Source organism: Pseudocercospora fijiensis, assembly GCF_000340215.1.
Source record: "Pseudocercospora fijiensis CIRAD86 unplaced genomic scaffold MYCFIscaffold_1, whole genome shotgun sequence".
NCBI lineage: Eukaryota > Fungi > Ascomycota > Dothideomycetes > Mycosphaerellales > Mycosphaerellaceae > Pseudocercospora > Pseudocercospora fijiensis.
Genome location: NW_006921532.1, coordinates 552,475 through 574,711, shown reverse-complemented (window position 1 = coordinate 574,711; position 22,237 = coordinate 552,475). Strand labels below are relative to the sequence as shown.

General features: G+C 42.4%; 3 protein-coding genes across 3 annotated transcripts; 2 read left to right on the top strand and 1 right to left on the bottom strand.

Annotated features, from left to right (window-relative positions):
* Positions 1–1,776: 1,776 nt before the first annotated feature.
* Positions 1,777–11,696, bottom strand: MYCFIDRAFT_169052 (uncharacterized protein; the record flags this gene model as incomplete). Its single annotated transcript, XM_007922534.1, has 5 exons — positions 1,777–1,797; positions 11,428–11,465; positions 11,494–11,500; positions 11,536–11,638; positions 11,671–11,696. The coding sequence occupies 5 exons, from the start codon at positions 11,694–11,696 to the stop codon at positions 1,777–1,779; spliced, it is 195 nt and encodes a 64-aa protein (XP_007920725.1).
* A 72-nt stretch (positions 11,697–11,768) lies between these two features.
* Positions 11,769–12,641, top strand: MYCFIDRAFT_169051 (uncharacterized protein; the record flags this gene model as incomplete). The annotated part of the gene is made up of 9 exons (XM_007922533.1): positions 11,769–11,914; positions 11,938–12,182; positions 12,210–12,232; positions 12,297–12,330; positions 12,357–12,402; positions 12,433–12,469; positions 12,492–12,544; positions 12,590–12,605; positions 12,630–12,641. The coding sequence occupies 9 exons, from the start codon at positions 11,769–11,771 to the stop codon at positions 12,639–12,641; spliced, it is 612 nt and encodes a 203-aa protein (XP_007920724.1).
* Positions 12,642–18,270: 5,629 nt separating this feature from the next.
* Positions 18,271–21,997, top strand: MYCFIDRAFT_169050 (uncharacterized protein; the record flags this gene model as incomplete). Its single annotated transcript, XM_007922532.1, is given in 16 exon segments — positions 18,271–18,283; positions 19,386–19,463; positions 19,495–19,636; positions 19,690–19,879; positions 19,914–20,792; positions 20,821–20,892; positions 20,924–20,944; positions 20,968–20,991; positions 21,015–21,148; positions 21,202–21,247; positions 21,277–21,327; positions 21,364–21,426; positions 21,461–21,491; positions 21,511–21,591; positions 21,628–21,813; positions 21,855–21,997. The coding sequence occupies 16 exon segments, from the start codon at positions 18,271–18,273 to the stop codon at positions 21,995–21,997; spliced, it is 2,154 nt and encodes a 717-aa protein (XP_007920723.1).
* Between the last annotated feature and the right edge of the window lie 240 nt (positions 21,998–22,237).

The window sequence follows — 22,237 nt, the reverse complement described above, 5'->3', positions numbered from 1 at the left end:
AGTAAAGGTTTCCGTAGGTTTTCTAGGGGTTTCTAGGTAGTTTCGGATGTATTATTATTATTTTTTTTTTGTAGTCCTAAGGTAACCTTCTAATTTCGGGCAGAGACCCGATACTTACTTATAAATACCTAAATAAAATTCTTCTCGGCTCTAAATTATGTTTCTCTTCTCTAGTGTTCTAGTAATTCTAAGTCTAGTAAGTTAGTAAGAAAATCCAAACTCTAGAAGTTAGTAAAAGTCCCTAGAATCTATAAACCCGTTACTCCGCGGAAAAACTCTAGGTTACTGCGTTATTTCTTCCGTTTTCCTCTCTTCTCCTAATCTCCTAGAGGCCCGTCGTTCTCCTCGATTTGTCTATATTTCGCTTCGAAGTTGTCTAGCGCGGAGGTATCTACGATATAGTCTAGGGGTTCCTACATAGGTTTATAGTACCCGTTCTATTTTACGAGTGCTTCTCGCTCTCGGCCTCGCTTCTTTTTTCGGATATATAGGATTTCTTCGACCTGCTATTCTTTATACGTCTCGATTAAGATAGGGTCCGGCTGTTCGTCGTCGGTTACCTACCCTAGAAGGGGGTCCCGGCTCGCAAGTCTTAGAAGGTCGGTATAGAATACTAGGTAAATATTGCTAGGTATCCCCGAGAGTTGTACTAAGATAGGCGACAATACCTCTTCTACCGTATACTTAGCGTACTTCGAGTCGAGGCTCTTCTTTAGTCTACTAGTCTAGTAATTCCTTAGGTCGAGCTAGACCTTGTCTCCGATACGATATACCGGCGCTAGAGTTCTAGTCTTATTCGCGCTGTCCTCTTGCTTCTATACGGCCTCCGCTATTTATACTTAGTATAGATCTAAGATCTTCTTAATCTTGTTTACGAACTCCTCCGCCCGTTTCGCGGCAGTTAGCCGTCTATCGATAGCTAGGTCCTCTTCTAACGTAACGGGGGAGGTAGATTCGTAACCGTAAGTCGCGAAGAAAGAGCTTATTCCTAACCCCGCTTAGTGTCTCCCGTTAAACGCTAGTTCTGCCGTAGGAAGCTATTAGTTCTAATCGGACTATATCTAGTTAATATAGTTCCGTAGGTAAGCTTGTATATCTTAGTTTACGCGCTCCGGACCCCCGTCGGTTTGTAGGTAGTAGGCGGAGCTTAACCTCTGCTTTACGCCGAGTAGTCGACATATCTCCCTCTAGAAAGTGCTTGTCTAATTCGTACCTCTGTCGCTAGTAATAGTATAAGGAAGTCCGTAATACCTAACCTAGTATTTTAGAAACAATACCGCGCATTCCTCTACTTTTATAGAGGGAGTACCGATAAGGGCGATCTATTTGCTAAGGCGGTCTTTAATTACCTATAGATACCGGTTCCTATCTAACTCCGGTAGGTCGGTTATAAAGTCTATCGAGATTTTCTAGAAGAAACGGTTAGGTACCGGTAGGGGTTTTAGGAGGCCGTATTTGTGTTCCCTCTATACCTTATTACGTCTATAATAGTTATAGTTCCGTAGGAATTGCCGCACCTGCTTCGACTATAGCGGCTAGTAAAAGTCGCGACCTAGTATAGAAGTAGTAGAATCCCGGCCGGGGTAGCCGTAGAGCGGCGAGTCGTAGATCGACTAGATAATCTTCGTACGTAGCATATCCTACTATAGTTCCTCGGCCTCTATATCTTTATATTCGGTTTCCGTCGTCGCTAGGGCTCCTAGAACCTAGAGCTTGCCGCGGTAGCGAAGGAACCCCTTAGGGTCTATTATACAATCCCCGATCTAAATTTTTGCTTTAATTTCCGGTTGCAATGTTCTGCATCCCTTACGGATTTTCTATACTACTATCTAGTATACCGTATCTTTCTCGATAATGCTCTTCTATATATCGTTTATCTCTAGGTCCTAGAATAGTTTAGCGCTTTCCGGCGAAGGCTACGCGGGCTCCGTTTCGTTCGCGAGTAGGGATAACGGGCTCGCCTTCGTTATACGTAGGAAGCTATAGATAGTAGCACTAGAAATCTAGACGTTTTCCGGCTAGTTTAGAGAGAGGTCCGGCTCTAAGAATCTCCGGAACCTCGAAAGCTTGTCGTCTTAGCCTAACGTGTCTTATTCCCTCCTTAATAAGGTATCCGGTAGGATAGCTTCGATTCCTAGCCGGTAGACTAGGGTAAACTAGTATTTCGCTAGTTCTTCCTACTATCGGATCTGTCTTTCGGATAGCTAGCGCTTTACTATAAAGTATTCTAGGTTCTTGTAGTCCGTCTAAATCGTAAAGGGACTATATAATTTTAGCTCGGAGTCCTAAAACTTAATACTAGATACGACTGCGAGCATTTCCTTATTATAGATGTTGTAATTAATCTCCGCCTTGTTTAGTTTCTTCGAAAAGAAGCCTACCGGTCGGCGGATTCCCGCCTTTTCTTAGATAAGGGCGCCCCTAATCGCGAACCCGCTACAATCCGTCTTAAGGAAGGTAGAGAGAGACGGGTCCTACTAGGTAAGTACCGGGGCGCGGTAGAATTTGTCCTTTAGCGTCTCGAACGCTTTATCCTATTCTTCTCCCTAGGCGAACGGGGTTCCCTTGCTAGTAAGCGTAGTTAATAGTACGGAGATCTTAGAATAGTTCGGTACGAATATACGGTAGTAGTTCGTAAATCCTAAGAAACGACGAACTTCCTTTTAGGTCTTAGGTGCTACCTATTTTCGTACGGCTTCTACCTTTTCGGGGTCGGCTAACACTCCTTCTCCGTTAGCGTAAACGATAAATCCTAGGTACTTAATCTTTTTCTAGGCGAATTCGCTCTTTTTAATATCGAGGTAAAGGCCTCCGTCCTAAAGCTTCTTAAGTACCGCTCTTACCTTACGGAAATAGTCTTCCCTCGACCCGCTCGAGTAGATAACTACGTCGTCTATATACGCTAACGCGAAGTCGTCTAGATACTCCTATAAAAGAGTGTTAATATACCGTTAAAATATAGCCGGAGCTCCGGACAAACTAAACGGGTATACTAGCTGCTCGAACGAGCCTAGCCTCGTCCGGAAGGCTGTTTTATACTCGTATCCTTTTGCTATTCTAATCTTATAGAAGGCCGAGACTACGTTAACCTTAGTTAGCTACCGGGCCTCCGTTAGGTTCCTTATAGTGTCCGGGATTAGTAGGAGGGGGTATCTGTCTTGCTTCGTTAGAGCGTTAAGCGCCCTATAGTCGTAGTAGAACCGCAGTCCTCCCCCGGGCTTCTTAACGAACAGTACGGGCGCCGCCGCTTCGGAGTTCGCCGGTTTTATAAACCCCTTCTTTAGTAGCTCGTCTAGCGACTTCCGTAAGACTAAGAGTTCTTACTTCGATATACTATAGAGCGGACTCTAAGGGAGTTAAGGCTAGGATCCGTCTAGTTTCTTCCGGAGTTCTATCGTATAGTCGATACTAGGACGATAGGGCGCTAACTTATCGGCCTCCCTCTAATAAAATAGCGCGGCTATATCGCGAACCTCCGAGGGTAGCTTCTTCTTTAGCTCCTCGATCGTCGGGTATTCCTTCGTCTTTAGGGCCTTTTTAATATCCTCGGCAATTATCGCGGCAAGTAGGCTTCTTATAGCGTTAATCGTAGCGATATTCCCGTTCGTATCGACCTCGCGGTAATAGCGCCCTTCTTTAATCTAATATCGAGCCCTCCCGTAGTAGTACTATCGTTTCTTAGGCGCGGTCCTAACCTTATTATATGCCTTCTATAGGTTCCCTAGGATAAGGGGAAAAGCTAATCCCGGTACGACGTAAGCGTATACCGTTTATTAGAATCCGTTAATTTCTATCTAGAAAGCGACGACTCCTATAATTTTCGCGTCTTATATTGCCGACGACGCTCCTTTTACTTCTCGGGACTTACGGCTAATATAGCTAAGTCCGAGGCCTTTAGCTAGGCCTATATTAATTGTAGCGTAATACTAGCATCCTTCGTCGATAAGAGTAGAAGTTCCGACGTTATTTTCGAGGACTATATCGGTATATATAAGATTCCCGTTTATATCCTTTTTAACTTCTTCCTATTTCCTTACCCGTACTCTATCTACTCCCGACTCCTAACTACGAGTAGGAGTTACTCTTTTCCCGAGTCGGAACTGCTTAAGTCCGACTATTCTTCTACGTCCTCTAGAATAGATTATACGGAGGCGATACTAATCTTAGTAGGCTAAGCCGGCGGGGCGTATAGGCAATCTTAAATACGGTATCCGCTCGCTCCGTAGCGGAAGTAGAGCCTTTTCTCCTTACGCTTCTCTCTTTCTATAGAGTCGACCTATTTAGCCCTAGGTTTCCCTACCGTCGATTATTAGGCTCCGCGGTTCTTTCTATAGGAAGCGTTAGTTTAAGCGGGATTTATAACTACGTCTCTATTAGAGTCGACCTTCGGGTTCGTCGCGGGGGCCGTATAAGGGGGAATAACGACCGTAGGACTCGCTACTTCTTTCTTCCTTTCTTGCTAGCGTTTCGTAGCCTATTTAAACTAATCTATCGACTCGAGGTTCGTTATAATCCGCTCGACCTCCTCCGTATAGAGGTAGTAATCCTTAATCTTTAGTATAGCGGCAGTATAGGTCTTAGCTGCGTTCGAGAAGGTGTTCTTTAAATATCCGATTTTCGTATCGTCTATCTAACGGTCTCCGCCTACGCTTAGTAGGAGGCCGTCGAATTCTAGCTAGTAGTCGTACTAAGGTTGTCCCTAGGAGTGCCTTAGGGCTTAGAGTTACTCTAGCGCCTTTATAGCTTCGTTGCTATCCGTAAAGACGTCCTTAAGTTGCTAGAAGAAAGCTTCGGGGTCCTTTCCTTTCGTAAGGCTTCCTCTTTCCTAGAAGTAGCGCATCCTAGCGCGTTCCTTTGCCGGTAGGGTATCGTATACGGTGTCCTAGTAGTAATCTTCGGAGAGCTTTAGTTTCAGCCCGGAACGAACTCGGTACGAACTTCTTAGTCGTAGTAAGTAGTCCCGGAACGACTCGGCTTTCCTATCCTACGATAGTAGTTTCTACTCGCAGGACGCCGTTACGTTTTAGCCGGAAGCCGAGAGAGTTTCTAGCAGTCCTTTTAGGATCTCGTTCGTAGACTAGTCTCGAACTAAACTAGCTTCGGTAGGCCCGGGCTAGCGAGACGCTTCCGCGTATTAGAGCGCGGAACGAGTAGCTTATAGCTAGGCTTCTATCGTCTACTATCTAGTATAGAGACTCTCGAAGGCACGATAGATCTCGTCCCTAGTTATCTCCGGTACAGTAGAGGCAGCGTTCCCCTAGCTATCTTACTCGGGTTCCTAATAAACCTCCGCGTTTCCTATATTAATAATCGAACCTAATGTTACGGGTAAGCAACGCGTACGTAGATACTAGATGTAAGACTTAATAGGTTCGATAAAGAGCTAAGTCTATCTACGTAAATCCGAATAGTTTTGTGCGGTACGCTAAGCGCTAAGCAGTAGGTTAGAGTCGCGCAGGCCGAATGCCTAAGGCTAGCGCTTTCTACCTAGGGCGTAGCCCTTTACACTATATTACGCCTAATCTATACTTTTAGCGAGTTAAAGGATATCTCGATAGGATTAAAGTCTAGTAAGTATAGCGGCAAGTAACGTAGGTAAATACTAAAGCTATTATATAGGTCTTAAACGCGTAGAGTATAGTATATTAAGGCATTATCTATTACGAGAAATATACCCCTTTCTAGTCAAGGCAGTATAAACAACTCTAGCTAGTCTTCGAAGTCTACGGCTTTAATAGAGCCTTAGTAGATAAGGTAATCGTCTAGATAACCCTTACTTATTATAGTAGGTAGTATAGACTATCTCTTTAACCTCTTCGAGCCGCCGATATCTTTATAAGGAGTATTAACTTTAGAATAGCTATATTTCCGCTATCTAGTACGCTCGTTTAAACTAGACTCGTCGATATAGTAGATACAACCTATTAGTATCCCTTTCTATAGCGTACGCTAGTTCTCGCGCAACTCGTAGCTCTATTTAAGCGCCTTACGCTAAGCCTTCTTCTTCGAGAAGTTATAGCGTTTAAGGATATCGCTTACGGTCGTCTCGGATATAATAATATTAAACTCGTTATAAATAAACTATATAGTCTTAGAATAGTACGAAGTCGGTCGATCGTATAGGTATTCGAGAATACGTAGTTCTTACGCCTTAGTTAGCTTCCGAGAAGGTCCTTTCTTCGCCTATTACGGATACGGCTCGCTAAATAATATAATATTAATCCTTAAAGAGTTAATAGCGTAGCGACTAATATACGTCTTTCTAGAGATACTACGATTAGAGTAGCCCTCTACCTACAGATCCTATATAAAAGTAATCTAATTAGGAGGTATTTGCTAGCGGGTTAGCTACGCGTGTTTCTAACCTAATAATAGTGCTATTAGAACGCTAAAATAATACCTAGGACCGTCTATACTACTAGAAATACGACGATACAGTTTACGGTATTAGAAACGCGTTAGTTAGTTTAATATAGTTCGAATTGCTAACAATCTATAGTGGTTTCGCGAATTCTATAAAATTCGCGGAGTAGGTACGGTTACTCCGGTAGTATAGTACCGCGGGGTATTCTAAGTAAGGGTGTTTAGCGAGGTCGTATAACTACGAGCTTAGCTTGTTCTTTTCTACGAGAACAGCGAGAACTAATACCGGCTAAAAGTGTGGTTAATGCTAATATAAGTTGTATATCTATAGCGTAGTAGGATTTTTATACTATATCGAGAGGTCTCGGCAGGTCTCCGAAACTTGTAGACTAGAGCCTTGTATACCGCCATTTACGGACGTATACTTTACGGACCTACTACGGTTCGATATAATATCTCGCCCTCTGTTTTATAGCTTCGCGGTCGTGCTAGCGAATTTCTAATAAGGCCAATCTAGTAGACTTGCTATCGTAATCTCTATTTACTCGCCTTAGAAGAAGTATACTACGATACGGCCCTAGAGCGAATAAACTGCTTCTATTGCTTGTACTACAAGATCGTTATTATATTACCGAGTACCGTAATAGAAGATAGCAAACGATCTTTCCGAGCGGTACCTCTTACCTTCTCGGCTCTTCGACCGGAGGAATGCTCTAATAGAGAGCATCTCTCGTCCTTCTTATCCTTAGTTAGCTTTAATATCCCCGATTTAATCTTTCCGTATTATTCGACGTACGCGTAGTATTATCGACTCGTTCTAACCCTAATTCTTATAGTTAGCTCTTTAGTTGCTAGAGCGGTAGGTATATTGTATTATAAGGAGTCCTACTCTGCTCTTTACTACTAGTCGTTCTCTAAACCCCTGTAAACCCCGCCTGTCCTATCTCTCTCTAATAGGGGACACTAATTATAGAGCATGCTATAGTGTCCTAGAGTAGGTAGACGTTCTTAGGTAGAGCGTCTTTCTATATCTACGATATTGCAAATTGTACGAGTAGGACCTGTCCCCCTTATCGCGAAACATAAGCTAGTATATAGTGAATTTTGACTAATACTATAGAACTAGAGCTTGCAAGGTACAAAATATTATAATACGCGAAATGTCGTGCTAACCCGTAGAATCGCCGGTATACGTACCTCGTATATATTACTTCGTATAACCTACGCCTACTACTGAATTTTAGTAGGAAAGCTAGGCAGACAGAAGTATAAAATGCGATCTAGGTATTAATAACGTTTTCTATCTCTTCTAATATATATTGTCGCTATTTCTAGTAGTATAGCTAGTCCTAGGTATTGTTTGCTTAGCAAGCCGGTTGCTATAGTAAGACTACCTACTTAGTAGGTATAGGAACTCCTCCGCCTCTTTAATACTACTTCCTTGTCGAATAACGAGATTGCGCTATAGTTGAACCTCTCTAGGCGCTATATAGACAAGCTCCGTAATATATACGAGTTGTTTAGTATATTATATATTAAGGATTTAAACAAGTTAGGCCGGAAACGAGTCCTAAAGCCGCTATACGAAGAGGTGTATATTCGGTCGCGATTTGGTCGGTTTCTAGTGCTAATATATAGTTAGCGTATCCTCGAGTTCCTTACTAAGTGCCCTATCGCCTACTACGACGAGATTATCTAGTATCTCTACGATACCTTCGACGTTGTCGCGTCGCGCTATATTATCGCTCGTACGCTAAAGCGCCGCAACTAGACGAGGAAAGTAGGTATACGGATCGCGAAGGAGCGTAACTAAGAGCTACGTAAGGACTTCGAGGTATAGCAAACTAGCAAGAACGCGGATAAGGTATATTATATAGACGAGAGTGCTAGTAACGAGCGCACTAGATAGCGGAAGACTAGATACTTACTAAAGGGGTTGCCTTATTAGTTTAACGTATCTACGTAGAGGTCGAAGCGATAGAGTATATTGCTAGCGATAACTTCGCGTAGTTATCTCGACGGCACCCTCGTTATTTAAGGATTAATTACTACCGCTATCTTCGAAGACTAGCTCGAGTTTACTATTCTGCCGTAGCTTAGTTTAGGTTAGTAGCTTGTAATAGATAACGCACCTATCTATAGGAGTTACCGAGTAAAGGACCTCTATACCGCCGCTAGTATCTAGTTAAAGTACTTGCTGCTATACTTACTAGATTACAACCTAATCGAGAACTCGTTTACTAGCCTAAAGAGCTAGATTAAGCACTACATTTAAGACGTAGGCGCCTTCGAGGACTTTAGATACTTCGTTAAGTATACCGTAAAGGAGGCTAACGAGACAGCTATCTCGAGACACGTAGCGGCGTAGTTCTAGCGGTATAGATATCGCTATTAATAAGAAGGGAATTATTATACAATATAGCTAACTGTAGTTACTTATTCAACTATAGTCTTACTAAGACCGACGACCGTCTCTAACTTAGTAATACGGCCTTTTAACTCTTCTATCTCCTATCTTATTTCTTCTATAATAATACGTGCTATATTAGTAGCAACGTCCTTTATAATAGCCTCGATATGCTATAGATTTAGAAATACCGGCTATAGTAATAAGCTTCTTAAATTAGCTGAATTAGCTAACAGTAATATAGTAGTAGCATCTCGTAGAAGGTCCTCTTCGCCTTAACTGTCGGCAATCTTTTAAAAGTTAGTAAAATCTACTATTATACCTAATCGTCGTACCTCGAATGTTCTACCGGTAACTATTGCGATAGAAGAGTCCTTATTTTAGTAGTTTAGAGGCCGTTTCTGTCGCTAGTATTACCTCGAGGCTATTTAAATTAGTGCTATTAGTATAAGGGTGCGTTTTAGCTAGAATCCGGAGAGTACCCGCTTAGATAGCCGCGATCTATAACGACTAATAGGCTATTAATATACTACTACTATAATATATCTTTATTATCTCTTCGGTAGGAAACAATACTATCGATGCCGCCGAACAACCTCCCGTTGTCTGTTTTAAAAAGTATATAGTTGTTATAAAGATATAATGCTAACGGCATATTAGAAGATCGCGGCTTTCTATCGCCGTACTCTACTACTAACTCTACTACCGAAGGCCTCCGAGACCGCCGATATATCGCCTTTACTAATCGCGGGCTTAGCGCGCGAAGCTACGATTAACTATCGTCGATAGGCACCTATAACAATACTACTACGCTAGGTAATTAATGTATTTCTTATTATAGTCTAATGCTCTCGATACTAACGAAGAACCTCCCGTTTACACCGTATAAAAATACTAGATACTCGCTAAGATATAGCATAATTAACAAAGTCCGAAATCCTACTTCTATATTACCGCCCTACCGACCTACGACAACCTATACGCCGGCGTTCTAATATAGGTCTTCCTATAGCGATCGCTCGTCCTTATTATACTTCCGTAGGACACGTATTATCCGGCCGTATTAGCCTGCCTTTAAACCCTATTCCTTCTACTTAGACAGTATTACTGTTAATACTTAGTCTAGGCTATAATCTATTTCCTTTAAAACCCCGTAGATTGCCCTTATATTAGTCTTCCGCTCTCTCTAGCCGTTACGGTCTTGTCGCTTTAGCTAGTTAAAGAACATAACAAGTTGAATGTCCGGCGGCGTTATTATACGGTTAGCAGTATTACTAACAAGGGGACTAGAAGGCGCTATAGTGCTAGATCTAATAGGACTAGACGTATAGCCGTCGGCCCGTAGCTTCTTAGTTAGTCGCTCGGAATAGGGCGCTAAGTAATTATAGATAGTAATTACGCTACTGCTAATAGCAGTGCCCTTTATAGTCCTTAGATTGCCGCTAGCGGCAACCTCTACTCTTACCTTCTATCTTATTATTATAGCCGCTAGGCTCTTACCTAGATAGTTAATCGTTATAGGCGGCGCCGTTAGATCTAGTAGATTGTAGCCTATTCGAATGGCCTTCGCCTATCGTATAAGCATATTAGGACTAATCTTTATATAATTCTCCTATCGTTAGCTTCTATTTACCTAATAATAGCTATTACGGTTAGGACAAGCCTTATCCTTATAGACCTACCGGTTACGTAATAAGTGTTAATAATCGCCGCTAGGTATAGGTATCGCTTCTTCCGCGTCGAAATCTACCTCTTATAAGCTACTACTAGCGCTAGTAGCCGCTCGTTAAGACGTACGAAGCTCGCGAATAGCCTATTACGTTACGTTGCTACTACTATTACTACGACCTTAAGAAGTAGGCGTTCTCGGGGATAGCGGCTTCTTAGAGATAGGCACCCTTAGGTAGATAGTAAGGTTCTTCTTGCCTTACAGATGCTACTTATAGAGCTAATATAACGCCCTTTAGATACAACCCCTTAATATCCTAGTCTCGAGGTATATTAGATAGCGATTAGCCTTCGTAATAGTCTTAAAGCGAGGCTCCTCGTATCGCTCTTAAAGGCGCGACTACTCGTCGTCCTTCTATTATAACTATTCTTCCTTATAAGTGCCGTAGTCGTTGTCGGAGGTTATCTTTAATAGCTTACTAGCTAAGGTCTCGTAACTATAGATAATAGTCTATAGTAGGGTAATATTATATAGCTCTTCTTCTTCTTATTCTACGTCCTTATCTTCCTCGCTAGCCGCTATATAGTCGTCTTAGTCTATAGCCTCGTTACTAGTAACCTAAGTGCCTTTACTATCGCTTCTAGCTATAGCTTTATCTAGTAGGGCGTCGTTGTCTTTATTAGTAGGTAGCTCTATAGTATTCTAACGGCGGCGACGGCGAGGTTGTTTACTTATCTGTCTTAGCTTCTCGATATTGTACTTAGGCGGCTATCTATTGCAGTCCGAAGGCTTTATTAAAGGCGGTAAAGGTACTAAAGAGATAGTAGATTAAACAGACTCGAGATTAGCCTCCTTCTTAGCCCTAATCGACACTACGAACACTACTAGGCTAGAAGGAGCATACTGTTTACCTACGACCCACTATTTGCTAGCGAAACACTAACAAACCTCGGGTATGCGGTATAGCGGCTGTTCTACGGGTTGGCACGACATTTCGCGCATTGTAATACTGTAGCGTCATTTCCCCTTTCGAAACACTTCTTCTTCCTGCCACTGCGAGTCTCTTTTCTTTTCAGTCACAACTGCTTGTGGCCACAGTCTCATCCTCATCGAACTGCTGAATTCCGCGATTCGAGCGTAGAGGAACGGCATCTTTGAAGACCGTCTTCCATATGGGCCGCGGCTTTATTCCGCCGCCGCTAATAGTGGAGCTCAGCATGCAGTCAAATACCGTGAGGCATCATCTGGTGGCTGCATCCGAACATGCTTACTACACGCAGCTTAGCGAAGGCAGCATCGTATATCTCTCGAAGAGCGTATACGGCAACTATGGCTCAGATGCATGTCAAACGGACTACCATGTTTAAAGTGCCTGGAGAGCATATCGATACGGTCTTGAAGGAGTACGAAGTTCTGAGGAAGAATGCCAAACGGGTAAGCTCTCCTAGTATGGCTTTCGATGTCCAATGTCACATGTACTGAATTGCATGCAGAATAGCGAACCATATATCGTCTCAAACGTGAGCAGAAGGGTCTTGAATACCGGCTCGCCGCTCAGCGACGGCTATACGATTGTATCACAGTCAATCTTCAAGAACCACGACGATCACGAATTTTATAATAAAGAATGCGAGGCGCATAAGGAGTTGAAGGCAAGATCGAGCATCCTAGGAACTGATGCCGCTGAATCGTCTGACATGAGTCTAGAAAACCACAAGCAAAGTCCGTACTGGTGTGTTGACCGTGGTTATCGAGGGCGAATGGCCCGAGCCAAAGTTGTAAAGATCATTACCGTACAACCACTAGAATACTAACTCGCTCTCGCTCGATTGAATGATCTGTCCCATCTCGTGGCAGTATTCAAGTTCCTGCATCTCTCAGCTGACAAAGCGTGGCAGTGGCACTGTGGCAGCGTAGCTCCCCTGCGCGGTCGGGAGGAATTCGAATCAATTCGGAATACATCGTACTAGGAACATACGCATCCTTGCCTAAGCTGGCCAATCGTTTCCACAGCTGCTCGTAAGGAGAAGGTGAGTTTGCCGACCTTGGGAGCTCTGCGGCTACGTCAAGAATGATATTTCTCGGATGTCGCGTGCTTTGTATATGTTCTGCCTTTTCTTCCTTACTAGATTTATATGTTGCACCTAAAGTGTCCATTGCGGGATCGTTCTGTGTTGTGAATCGTGCTAGGGATGCAACTAATCATCGGATTGACAACTATGTAACTATACAAAGAAGGATTAGGAGCCTGCTATAGAAACTGCAGTTAATATACCTATTGTGTGTCCTTCCTCTTGGCATAGGTTAGCTAATGCTATCAGCTAACTAGCATATTACCTAACTGAACTACAACACTCCCCCTTAGGCAGAGATAATATACTGTTCAGATTAGACACTCTAAATCTAGGCTTAGAGCTTTACTTTATCTTCTGACTGTCTTTAGATGTTAGACTATATCTGCTTTATATACAGCTTCATATGCTATGCTACTTGTACGTGCTTATATTATATTGTTTACTAATTGGTTTGCTTTAGAGTAATGTCCTTAGTCGTAATTGCAGGGTTAGCAGGCGCCTATAAAAGACACTTGAACTTAACTAGACAACTTGAACTTTTACAATCTACTCTTTAGCAATCCCTAGAGTACTAGCAGCCTCTACTAGATTTCAAATTCTTACTAAGACCTTTCAAGTCTAACAGCTAGCCGAGACTTTATTATAGCGATAATTCTTTACCCTAGCTTAGGGAGTATAGCGAGTAGTATAGGTAGTAGTAGCAGCGGCGGCGGTAATAATAATCCAAACAAGAATCGGCACCCTTCGCGTTATAATAAGCTCTAGCTTGTAGAGACTAGTAAGTATTGCTGTTAGAGTTTCCCCTTTTCTAACAATTTGCTAACTAGGCGTAGTCCTTAAGGAAGTTCAGTTAACTATCGCGATTCTCTAGAGAATTATCTAGTGCTTAACCAATATTAGTCCGGAGTAGACTCCGCCTTAGCTACGCAACGTTAATGTTAGGCATTTTATTACGAGCTAGGATAATGCTCGGCTATTTCTAAGTATACCTCCGCGTCTACGTAAGGCGGCTAAGGCATTCAATTTAGGCTCAAAATCGAATGTTAACTACTTGCCTGCCGCGCTTGTGTATGCGGCTACCGCTAGACGCGTGCATACTAGTAACAGCTAGTGCGGTCCTTACAAGCAGTCAAAGGGTCCGTACTTAGAGTGTGTAACTCTAAGTTATCGAATCAACGGTTAGGATATCGCTTTCCTAAAGGGCGCTTGCACTAACTGTGCTAGCCTAAATTATTATAGTTAATGCGAGTTCTCTAGTGAGTTGAATCTAGTCTTATACATATTTTTTTTAAAGCAAAAACACTAATTCTTTTGTTAGGTTACGTCTCTCGGCTACGCTCTAATACGAATCGTTAGGCGCCTATAGCGCCTCTGCCGCCTCGCAATCCGGGGAGCAGAGTAGGCACTAATTAGCGTCGTCTATATATACTAGTCCCGTCTAGCATCGATTAGAGTACTCCTTAGGGCGCCTAGGCAGTAGCAAATTTGCTGCTATAGCAGGCAAATGCTTATGCCTAGGCTGCTGCTTAGGGACGTAGTCGTAGTCTAGGTTCTAGGTTGTCTACTAGTCCTAGCTCGACTCGTAGTTCCGGTAGTCCTTAGGAGGGTTTCTCTAATTACGAAGATAGTAATACTAAGATGGGTAGCTGATTAGGGAGATTCGGTTTTTTCTAGTAGACAGAGAGCTATAATATATGTTTTCGATTTTGAAATAGGCTAGGTAGTCTGGATTAGTGAAAGCCTTATAGCATTAGAGAGTTTCTAACTCTTAAGGGCTGGGGTATTTCTTCCTGCTTAGTCTTAATATTGTTATAAAAGAAATTTTGCAGCTTAGACTGCATAGTGCAGCTAGGCTGTTTCCAGAAATTAGAATGAAATTCAATGAGTATATAAAGCTTGTTTTCTAATCCTACAAATAAGATTTTTCTTTCTAAAGGAATGACTTAGGAGTTTGTCCTAGAGACGCTGTATTATTAGAGAATTTTGTTTAGAGATTTGGGCTTAGTGAAACAGTCCGCTAGCTGTTTGTTAGTAGTAACGAATTCGACACTGATCTTTCCCTAGGTATACTGTTCTCTGTAGTAGTAGTTCCTAAGGGAAACGTGCCTCGACCTCTTAGAATTTGTATAGTCCTTAACAAGGGAAATAGCTAACTAGTTGTCTACCTAGATATGAATCCTATTGACTTCTTCCTTAGTAAGTAGTTGAAGCTTAGTTATTAAATTTCGGAGCTAGCAGATTTCTCTGTATGCTTCTATTAGAGCAATATACTCTACTTTAGTGCTAGAGAGCACGACTTCCTTCTAGAGCTGTAATCTCTATATAATTAGAGTGTTGTTAAGAAGTATAAGGGCGCCTAATATTAATCTTAATAATAAAGGGTTACTAGCAAAGTCTGCGTTAGAGTATGCCTGAAATTCCAAAGTTTTCTTCTTTCTAAAGACAAGTCCTTTGTCAACTATGCTAGCAATATACCTCTAGAGATGTTTAGCAGCTATAACATACTTAGGTCCGGGATTCTAAAGGAACCTAGCAAGGTGGTTGACGGTATAGCTAATGTCTAGTCTAGTTTAGTTAGCTAGAAACTGCATTTCACTAATCATAGTATTAAACAGCTAGTAGTCCTAACGGTTATAGGGGGTTGTAAGAGGCTCGTAAAGCTTCTTAAGTAGATGCTTTATTAGCTTGTACTAGTCTAAGCTATGCTTCTGAAGCTTCTCTTTAGTATAGTGTATCTAGGAGATAGTAAGGTTTCCCTCCTTGTCTTCCTTTAGATAAAGGCCTAGAAACAGGTTGGACGTAACAATCTTAATTGTATACTTCTTGCGAAGACCTTCAATTAGAGCATCGATCTTTGCCTTAGAGGTTCTAAAGATTTAGAAATTATCTATATAAAGGAGGATAAGAATACTATTACCTTACTATAGGCAATAGTTACTCTTTGTCCTGCTTAGGCTAAGTTGACGAAGAGTGTCTAAAGCATTATAGTGCTAGAGATTAGCAGCCTACTTAAGGCTATACAATCCTTTTCTAATACGGATGATCTACTTTAGAGGGTGCTTCTTAAATAGGTGCGCGCCTTTTAGGGGTCTGATAAAAATCTCTTTATCTAGAGGGGGATTCAAGAAAGCAGTCTCGATATCAACCTGTCTTCGCTTCTAGTTTTTGTTTACTAAAAGCCTAAGGACAAGTCTAGTAGTAGCTGCTCTTAGTATAGGAGCATAGGTGTTGATATAGTTAAGACCTTGCTTCTGTATAAAGCCTCTAGCTGTCTATCTTGCCTTGTATTTGTCAACGGAGCCGTCTAGCAGGTATTTGATCTTGAAAACCCATTTTCCTATTAGAGGTATTCTGCCTTTTAGCAGGGATTCGGCTAGAATCTACTCGATTGCACTAGACTTTTCAAGAGACCTTATCTCTTTTGTAACGGCTTTTCTCCATTTATCCTAGTTAGGCCTTTTTAGGGCTTTAGCTAGGGTTGTTAGGTTAGCTGGCTTCTAAGCATCTTTTGTAGTAGCAGCTATAGTAATCTTAGTGATCTTGCTATAGTTATGCTTAGCTACGGCTCTGCTAGACCTGAGTCGTACTTCGGCTTAAGGAGGGTTTAGCTAAGGTAGGTTAGGAGCCCTCTTTCTCTTGCTAGTAGTCTTAGGGACTTAGAAGGGAGTGATTGGGGTGTCTTCTAGTTCAGCAGTATCTGTTTCTTAAGTATACTAATTTTTCTTAGGAGCAGCTTCCTACTAGGCAGCTAGTAGTTCTAGTTAGTGATTTTGGAGTGTTAGCTTATTAGCTATAGGTGTTGGCTAAGGTAGTATTCCTTGCTTAAGTGTACCTTGCTCCCCCTAAGCTGTAAGGGAGTCTTCCTAATCTTCCTGATTATAAGCCTGCTAAGGCTAAGGGATACTACCTCTAAATAGCTCCCCCTAAGGTTCTAAAGAGTGCTAAGGTGTTTGGTTATTACTAGGGAATAGTGCTAGGATTCCTAACTTAAATGAAAGGTCAGACTGGGTTTCAAGTACCTAAATAGTCTCCTAAGGGACAGCTAGTCTCAAATACTCCCCCTAAGCTTAAAGGGTACTTAGAAGCTTAGTAAAATTGTCTTTATAGACAAAGTCCTCGTTGAAGGTAACGTGTAGAGAGAATCTAATGTTATATTACTATACGCCATCCTTCTAGTACGGGTTCTAGAGCAGATAGTTTGTTGATAAATTTTCTTAGAATCTAATAAACCAGTAAACGAAAGCTCTTAGTGCAAACTTCTAGGAGTTAAGTCGTTCAACCCCGGATTCGAGGTATTTGAATGCCTTATAGCCAAATCGTCTCGTCTTAGACAAGTTAATATCTATACTACCGATATTCAAGTCTAATTTAAAGGCCTTAAGTAGAACTTCCTTAGTTCTCAAGTTTACTAGTCTGTTAGTTAGGTAAATCGAATGCATTACTACAAAGTACTAGTAGTACATTAGTAGGCTAGAGTTAATTATCATTACTCTTGCCTTAAGCAGAATCGTCTTGTTTAACGACTCTGCAATACCATTCTACTCCGGTGTATATAGTATAGACACATCCTATCTAATGCTAACTTCCTCTGCAAAGTGTACTAGATCGTTGTTAGTAAACTCTCCCCCGCTATTACTAAAGATAATTTTGGGGATTTTGTTGTATTGCCTCTTAATTCTAGCTATCCAGTTGGTTAGCTTGTTACTACTTGTTACCTTGTCTTTGTTTCGAAGTAATAGACCCTACCTAAGCCTAGTTTTAGCATTAGTTAGGATTATAATGTACCTGTTTCTAAACAGATTAAATGGTTGTACGCTAACAAGGTCAACATAGACTTCGTTAAGGGCTTTTTCTAGTCTAGTTCTGTGTTCTCTTAATACAACTCTTTAAGCTCTCGAGAGCTTGTAGGTCTTACAGTACTCGAGTTCAGATATATCAACTTCTTCTAGGCCTAGAATAGCTTCCTTAGTAGCTATTAGGATCTTGTTGCCGACGTAGCTAAGTCTCTAATGCTATCTCAATGTGTCCGCTCGTAGTCTAGCGATAGCTAGGGCTAATAGCTGCCCTTTCTAACTCGATTCTAAGTTTGGTTTTAAAGCTAAGCCTAGCATTTTAACTCTAGTATCTTTAAGGGTAAGTACTCCTTATACTTCCTCAACCTTTTTAATTAGCTTGCCTTTAAGCATTAAAGTGCCTAAAGGTCTATCTAAGTGAATGCTACATTTCTTCTAAAGACGCTCTGCTAAGATTAGGTTGCAATCTAAGTTCGGGGAGTAGAGGACGTCTATTAGAGTAATTAGGGTTTTCTTTCCTTTATAGGTTAGGAAGATGTTAACAGTTCCTAATCGTAATATACTTGATTTTCCTACTGCTTAGGAGAACTGAATAGGCTTAGTTAGGTACTTGAGATCGCTAAACTAGCTCTTGTTCCCTATAATGTGTAGTAATGTACCTGTATCCTAAACTTTTGTATTGGCTATTAGGTTCTTAGAGCTTGCTACAGCTAGTCCCGGCTTTGCAATAGCTCCCCCAATTAGGCCCCTACTAAGGCCGTCTAGCTAATAGTCTCCCTTATCTTCCGAGTTAGAGGAGGAGTCTAATTCATCTTTATTATTGTTAATAGCACTACTAGATTTGCCCTTTCCTTTGCCTTTACCCTTCTTGCCTTTGTCTTTGTCTTTGCTCTTGTCTTTCTTTCCCTAACTAGGTAGTGCTATATTAGGGTGTTGCTTGTAGCACTTAGCGTTAGTATGTTTATGCTTGCACTGAGTGCACTAGTCGTTATTATTACCAATAGCCCCTCTAACAAGCTTTAAGCCGCTAGATGACTATCTAGGAGGCTTTTCTCTCCTTAGGGACGTTATTATTACTTTAAGGGAGGAGTCCTTAGCTTCAGGCTTGTTGTTGTACTTCTAGGATCTAAGCTATTCGTAACTAGAAAGGCCCTAAATAAACAGCATCCTAATAAGCATATTAGGTATCTTAATGTCTAATGACTTTATAGGCGCTTCTATTGTTGTAACTAAGCTAGCAAATTGTTCTATCGATGTTTGAAATCTATTGAACTACTGCTAAAAAGATTCGCAGTACTACTAAGTGTTCGGATTAGTAAGGGGCATCCTAATGTGCCTAATGAGTTTGATAGTATCAAATATGTCTACGGTTACAATAGGCTTATATAGAGCCTTAATGTAGTCGTATATATCCTTAGCTAACTTAGGTGTGTTACCGAAGTCTAGTCTAAGAGCAGGGTCGAGTCTAGTAATAAGTATGCCTAGGGCTTAGATGTCTTTCTTTTTCTAATCCCTAAACATATCTCTATACTACTAATCGGCTAAGTCCCCTATAAACATGCTCTTTAGAGGTGGTTTTATTTTATCAGCCTAGTTAAGTCTATAGAATACTATACTAACTAGGTCCTTTTCTAGAAGGGCCGCCTAGAATATAAGCTTCTAGTCTTAGAAGTTGATCCCCTTCCTAAGAACCTGATTCTCCTTTGCTGTCTTTGTCTAATTGGTGTCTATCGTTCCTAGCTGCCTTTTAGTATAGTGCTAGGCAGGGCTTATAAGGGACACTTGCTAGGTTTTAGTCCGAACTAGAGCTCTTAACTAGGTACCTAATAGGTCTAGATAGCTAGCTCTGTTTAGTAGACTCTAGAAACAGTTCTTTTATAGTTGAACTGGACAGGTAAGCGTATACGCCGGGCTTATAACCTGTTGTAAATCGTGCTAGGGATATAACTAATTATCGGATTGACAACTATATAACTATACAAAGAAGGATTAGGAGCCTACTATAGAAACTGCAGTTAATATACCCATTGTGTATCCTTCCTCTTAGCATAGGTCAGCTAATGCCATCAGCTAACCAGCATATTACCTAACTGAACCACAACATTCTGGAAAAGCATTCTGGAAGCAGCAAGCCTTCCCGAACAGAGCGGGCCGACGTCAGCCGACGACGCTAGGGCAGATCTCCAGGGCTTGGAGCGAAACCCATAGTCAACTTCCAAAACTTCACGTTACAGCTTTTTTCGCCTCGCCGTAGATACAAGCTCTTGAGCGACGACATTGAGTATACTGGCAGTAAAGGCCTCGGAGTCCTTGGCAATACTCTCGCAAGGTTCAGCCGGAAAATATACCATTGCATTCACTTGCTCGGGCATCGGAAACCAGTTCCGAAATCTGGACGGAGACCGGATTTCTTGTCCATGTAAATCCACTTGCTGGACGTGGAAACTGTCCACCTTCAATCGTTGTCTCCTGGGCCTCTGTTACAGAAAAAGATACAAGCGGCTATGGCGGCGGCGGCCGAGAAAAGGCCGAAGCTGGGCCAGAGGATCATTGGCAGTGCAAAAGGATTGGCGTGTTCTACGTTCTCTGGCGTTCCTGGCATCGAGGCAGAATTCAAGAGTCGTGATCCGTTGGGTGTTGGGAAGCGAGTCGCGGCGCCTGCGAGAAGAGGCCTCACAGCCTCAGACTTCTCAGACGATGTATTAAGGAGCTCAAGTTCAGCTGCCAAGGTGGAATGTTTTCGCAGCGTCGTGGAAGCTGAACTATCCTCTGTCGAGCAAGACTTCAGAAACTTCATGTCAGGTCAGAACTTCCAATCATTTGAGAGCACTCAATGGCCAAGTCAAAATTTGGAAGAAATTGGCTTCAAGCATCGTAAACTAAGTCGACAGACTCGGAAGGGCGTTGATGGACCAGTAAATCGCGAGAGTGACGCCGATATTGAGCACCCGGAGCCAGTATGGGAACGTTCAAGTCAGGGAGAAGTGGTATATCAAGAAGATGGCAGACCGGAGTGGAAGTGGAGACACGAGTGGCGAAAGCTGAGAAAGCAACATCAAGAGCAGAATCATCACCTCTTAGAGCAACGGACGGCAAAACCTTGGGAGAAACATGCGTCAGAGCAAATGGACGACTTCGATCTACATCAATCAGTCGCACTGGCAAGACTAAGACAAATCCGACGACACTTGGTCATTCCCGAAAACCAACAACGTGACCTACCGACTTGGAAAGAAGACTGGGAAAAGCACTTGGAACGCTGCGATTTCAGTATCGACCGGGAAATGGACAACTATTCACCACCTTTAGAAGAAGCCCATCGACCTCTGGAACAAGAGCACTACTACTTCCACTGCCCATACCGAGAATGCCACCATCGACTCTTACGCCAGAACGAGAATCTCTCTTTAGCATTCCGACATCGAGTCTGTGTCCACGACGGCTGTGGCTACGTCTCACAAACCGTTGACGAATGGCTCAAACACGTCACTTCCAACCACCATGGAATTCAAGAAGGCCCTTCCGAGCACAGTTCCAAGACGTGGTATCATGGCAATCCTCGTGGAGCTTCTACTACTACTACAAGTGAGACTCTCTGAATAATAGCATAGCATAGTATAGTACGGCCATCACCGCCGTGCGTCCTAACATGAATTATAGAAATCTTTCCCGCTTTCATGTCCCGTGGTGTGTGGATTTCGAGGAAGGGGTCGAGGTTGGAGATCCAGACTGCTCCTGCTCCTGCTTCTAGGCAAGAATTTGGGGGCTTGATGATGATGATGGGTGATGGGCTGCGTAAGAATTATGTGAGATGGTCTACGGAGATGGATGTTGATGAGGAGTGGGATTCGCCGAGCTAGGGTGGTTTTATAGAGGTAGCTGGGAATTTTGTAGGCGGGGAATGATTGGTTTCTGTCTGCTACGGAGAGTACTGTATCCTGTGACGGAGCGCTGTCAACTTGGAAAGAGTTATTATGTATGTCAACGGACGTGGTGGAGATGGATGCTGACAAGGCACGTGTGGGTCTAAGCACAGCATGCATGAATTGACGGTAGACACCGTTTTGTAGGACGATGGCAAGATCGCTCCTTAGCGACGCACAGCCCGCGCTTGATGATGTTGCGATTCGGAGTGCTTGCCCATGATTCTCAGGGTGTCCTTGACCAGCTGGACGAATATGTATGTGCTTTTGCATTGGCCAGCTGATCGCTGCGGGCGGGCGTACTTCGTGCACTGTCATCTCGCACAGATCAATGGGGCTACCGAATACCTTTCGCCATTCAGTGAGTATGCCTTTATATTTTGTCGCACGACTCCAGCCGATTGCGTAAAGGAAGACTATCTCCTTCCTGGGCAGACACTAGCAGCAATTGTGAAGACCAATGAAATAGAGGAAGAGCTACAAGTCGGCACCTCGCATTTAAGAAGATCGAAACACGAAGGACTGAAATCGCTTGCATGTGCTTCATTATTGGACAAGTCTTATCTGGATCCAAACTTTGCATGTGTGTCTCTCAGTCTCGATACATACTGATGAATTGTGCAGATAATTCATCCTATTTCTTCGAACAGCTCTTCTCAGTTTCGCCTGATTTCTCTAATCGATTCGAATCAAGTACTGTATTCGACATGGGGATGCACTGCTCTGTAGTCCTATCTCGAGACCAGACTAGAGATAGGATTATTTGAGAGTATTTTGGTATATGTGTGTGTGGCATAGTATATAGCTAAGGTGTAGCATAGTATGCAGCTAAGGTGTAGTATATAGCCAATTAGCGTTTAGATTATAGAGATCCTATCTCTAGTCTAGCCCGTTTCTGTCGCAATTTAGCTATTTATATAGATTTTCCCCTCTTAAGGAAGCACTCGTCGAGGAACACAAATTAATATATAATATATAGTAGAGGCCCTAGATAATATAATTATCTA